Here is a 3,828-nt window from a genome sequence, read left to right as displayed (position 1 = left end):
GGGGTCTGTATGTGGAGGGAAGATGGTGTCTGGTGTGTTGAAGTGGAGGCAGGCGGTTGATCCTTCGAGTACATGGCCTCCTGCTGGGAGATATAAAAGGTGTGATGGGTCCATACTCAGAAAGATGTTGCATAAAGCTTACTTCATTTTTTAAAAGATATTGTTATTTTTGCTGCATCAAGGATAGCGTACACAGACATTGCTGGGGAGAAACTATACATACCTGGACTGGTGTTACACATAACACAGAGAGGTCAATTTAACTGTAAACAACATGAAATCCCACTGTACAATGTGTGAAAACACAACACACAAGAGAGAGGCAGAGATAGGAGCGAGAGAGAGGTCTCAAAGATGGCCCATTGGCCTGGTTGCCTAGGGAACAGAGCTTTTGGGGTTTCTCTGGGTCTGAGAGATAAAGAAGAACAACATAAGGGTACGACTGAGAGAAAGAGACTATGACCTCAGCTGATGCTGCACTGATTGTGTTGGATTGGCTTTCTGAATCCTAATGACAGACACCCGCATACACAACATCGCATTGGGCTGGCTTAATGAATTCCTGTCATAGACAGAAACACCACATACATAAAAAAAAAATAGACTGAAACGTATTTTTCATTGCTTTAATGGCAGGTCTGACATATCCTAGTTTTCATAGACATCAGGAGAATACCATGAATTATTACAGTTAAAAGTAACGATCAATTGATAACCAATGGATATTAATAAGTTATAAAACATACATAATGCTTTATACTCTAAATAAAGTCAGTACTGTATAACATTTGTTATCATATCTATTATCTATAATATTAGCATATTTATATGGAGAGTATTCCACTTTATGTTTACGTTGAAAATATTTTGGTTGGCCACACCTCAGAATAAGATTAGGAGCCACTGAGCTAGATGATGAACTATTATTAGAGAGACTACAGAGCATGGGCCCTGTGTTTTGTGCTCCAGCCCAGAGTTAAACCATGCTGAACTTACATGGGCAGCTAGTTAGAGCGGAGAGAGTTGAATCCCTGTCAGCCCACAGACTGTTGGTTGTTAACAGGTATTATTCTCCACCTGGTTCTGGAACCTCAGCGGGCTTCTGATGGTTCTAAAAGACCTTGATAGATTTCAGATTTCAGGAATCTGGGATAACAGTCCTTTTTCATCAGCTTGTATATCAGTCTCTGTGCCTTGTCGAAGCAGCTCAGGGTCGGCTGAGACATGCTGTTTGTAATCTCCTGCCTGGTCCCACAGTCGATGTTTATCTGGAATTGAGTAATGAATGAAACATTGCCTTTGTGTAGCCATCATGTTGGACAGAGAGAGGGACACAGACATAATGATTGAGAGACAGCTTGAGGCGGAGAGCCAACGATTAAACAAATAAATGAAAGAAAGAGAGAGGGGGAAAGAAGATTAAGCTACACCATTCCGTCTGATGTCTTTACGTACCTGTCTGGGAGCGTCGACCTGTACAAACTCTGTGTAGATCCTTTTGGCTGCTATAGCTATCTCATTGCTGGTGGTGATGGTCTTGTACTCCTCACAGGCCAGCCAGAACAAGATGTTCTCCTCGCTGTACTCTGTCCTCAGGAACTCTCTGAAGGCCAGCTGCCCTGCTACACGGTAGAGACATAAAAAGGAGATGGTGTGAAACAGACTCACATTCATACAGGCAGGCACATACATGTAAGCATGGCCACTGACCATGACCTGCAGAACACAGGTTTAGTTTGAGAGAGCAGGCTAGCCCACAAAGTTGTCAAACTGGTTCAGGAAATTGACAGGGGGTTATTGGGCTTCCATTTTTAAATGGGACATTTACAGTTGCTGACCAATGCAAATAAATTACCAAACAGTATAATAACTTTTGTTGCCTAAAAAAACATGTACAATGTCATAAAACATGTTTTAGATGTGAGTGAACCATTGCATGTCTTATGGGAGAATAATTGTCCTTTGTAGCCTACTGTTCCTTCTCAAAATGCTTAGCCTACTTATAAAGCCATGCAGGTGTGCCATTTTTCACGAGTCTTTTGGGAACACAAACAAACAGCAAACTGCATTACTCACACTAATTGCTTAATATAAATCACAGCTGGAGAACTGACTCTAATCGACACAAGACAAAATATGTACAACGACAGCCAGCTTGTCCCCCCTGACTTTAGGCTTATACTGGTACCACTTCCCTGCACATGTTTTGGTAGGACTGTATCAACAGTACCAATAAACAGTATCAATAGTAGTAGAGAGAGAGAGTAAAGAAGAGTACATTGTCTTACTTTTAGACTCCTGGAGTTTTTTCAGGGATTGTCGCCATGACACAACTTCATCGATGGGGGGCTTGGGGGCCCTACAAAAACAACAAAAAAGCCTAGAGACTCTTAATTTTTCTTTTGAGGATGATGATGATGTTCAAATGGTTTACATTTATACAGAACAGAATGTTGACTTACTTCCTGTACATGCCCCTTTGCCTGATATCAGACCATCTAACATGAGAGAGTGATGATGGAAACAGCTGATCTAAAATGAGGGAGAAAGAAAGACAGAGGCAACAGAGAACACAGGAAGCCTGTCTGGTCAGAGATGTTTTTTGCCCCCAAAAAATGCAAAAGCAGAACAGCAACTGGCCAGTTTCGCTATGAATTATGGGACAGAAACAGGAAATCTCATAACTTCAGCAGTCAGAATCTGCAGCTGTTTAAGAAGACACTGGTCATCCATTATGATTATTGATTCATTAATCGATAATAAGTATTAGCCAGAGAAAAATTATTTTTGACCAATCATCTATGAGCAGGGTTCGGTATCAAACATTTATTTTATACACAAATGTGAATAGAGACTACCTATCTATGAATTACTAACCACTTACAATGAAGCATAACTCATTCGTGCCTAGAAATGCAAAAAACTGAAGCAAACCAATATACTGTAAGTCAACCAACCATGTTTAGTACGGAATGAAAAGAATGTGAAAGGAGTGGTCATGTCACAAGCATTTCTCTATTTCTCTATACAGCCAAAGCAAAGCTCAAAGCTAATACTTACAATGTATGCATATGATTGCAATATCCCTGAAAAGCAGAGTTTGTTCGTCCTGAAGATCAGCACTCATATATATGCTCAACAACTTCTGATGTTTTTCCCAGTTCTGGTTAGACTTCCCTATTATGTTCTGTTTACCCCTGTTTGCTATTCCCCTCTGGCTAGAGCACACAAGTATCCACATGTTGGGCTGGGAGGAGGATTGGCAGATGGGAGGGTTAAGAGGTGACTCAGAGTTTTTATTCTGCTTTTTTACTTTGAAATTCCTAGGATGGGAATCAGGGAAGCTTGAAAAATCAGAGAGAGATGTTTGACCCAGTTCAACGACACACTCTTTACCCATCACTCTCATATGAAGACAGACAGCAGAGGAGAGGAGGAAGGGAGGGAGACACCACTATCTCTGCCAAATGGGGGGGACCGAGACAGACACTGTCGTCCCCCAGCTTTGAAAATTACTGATGACAGAACAACTGGCAGTGTAGTGAGCAAAACGAGACAAATGACAGTAACAGGGACAGAGACAGCAGAGTGTCTCTACCTGTCCACCCCTCTCCAGTACCAACGACTGATTTATGGACCCTCGGCGGGACGCTCTGGGCCAGCTAGGAGAATGAGAACAGGTGCTGTAAAACACTGCTGCAGAGACTGCTGCAGCTGGGAATCTGGCTACTCAAACAAAACCTGGCAGATCTGATCATTCCCTCCCCTGAGCCACTGTGCCATGTTCCATAATGTATGCAGGTATTTGTTCAGCCCAGCGCTTACACA

At 42.0% G+C, this 3,828-nt stretch overlaps 1 protein-coding gene across 3 annotated transcripts; it reads right to left on the bottom strand.

The window, feature by feature from the left end:
- Positions 1 to 612: 612 nt before the first annotated feature.
- Positions 613 to 3,238, bottom strand: LOC115107426 (regulator of G-protein signaling 21-like). 3 transcript variants are annotated; one of them, XM_065009445.1, is made up of 5 exons: positions 3,061 to 3,238; positions 2,463 to 2,581; positions 2,289 to 2,380; positions 1,456 to 1,622; positions 613 to 1,268 (listed from the first exon to the last, which is right to left on the bottom strand). In XM_065009445.1, the coding sequence occupies exons 2-5, from the start codon at positions 2,471 to 2,473 to the stop codon at positions 1,092 to 1,094; spliced, it is 447 nt and encodes a 148-aa protein (XP_064865517.1). In that variant the 5' UTR covers positions 2,474 to 2,581; positions 3,061 to 3,238; the 3' UTR covers positions 613 to 1,091. The 3 variants fall into 3 exon arrangements, with proteins under 3 accessions (XP_064865517.1, XP_029486689.1, XP_029486690.1); XM_029630829.2 differs by having other exon boundaries at positions 2,463 to 2,532; XM_029630830.2 differs by having other exon boundaries at positions 2,289 to 2,359; positions 2,463 to 2,532.
- Between the last annotated feature and the right edge of the window lie 590 nt (positions 3,239 to 3,828).

The sequence above is a fragment of the Oncorhynchus nerka genome, linkage group LG24, assembly GCF_034236695.1.
Source record: "Oncorhynchus nerka isolate Pitt River linkage group LG24, Oner_Uvic_2.0, whole genome shotgun sequence".
NCBI lineage: Eukaryota > Metazoa > Chordata > Actinopteri > Salmoniformes > Salmonidae > Oncorhynchus > Oncorhynchus nerka.
This window is presented reverse-complemented; position numbering and strand designations above follow the sequence as displayed.

Excerpts from the sequence above, each read along its gene's own strand:
- LOC115107426 (XM_029630829.2), bottom strand. The coding sequence starts at position 3,127 with ATGAGTGCTGATCTTCAGGACGAACAAACTCTGCTTTTCAGGGATATT. Across the intron at positions 2,381-2,462 it reads CAAAGGGGCATGTACAGGAA|GCTTTTTTGTTGTTTTTGTA; the intron begins GTAAGTCAACAT and ends AAGAGTCTCTAG. Across the intron at positions 1,269-1,455 it reads AGGTCGACGCTCCCAGACAG|ATAAACATCGACTGTGGGAC; the intron begins GTACGTAAAGAC and ends ACTCAATTCCAG.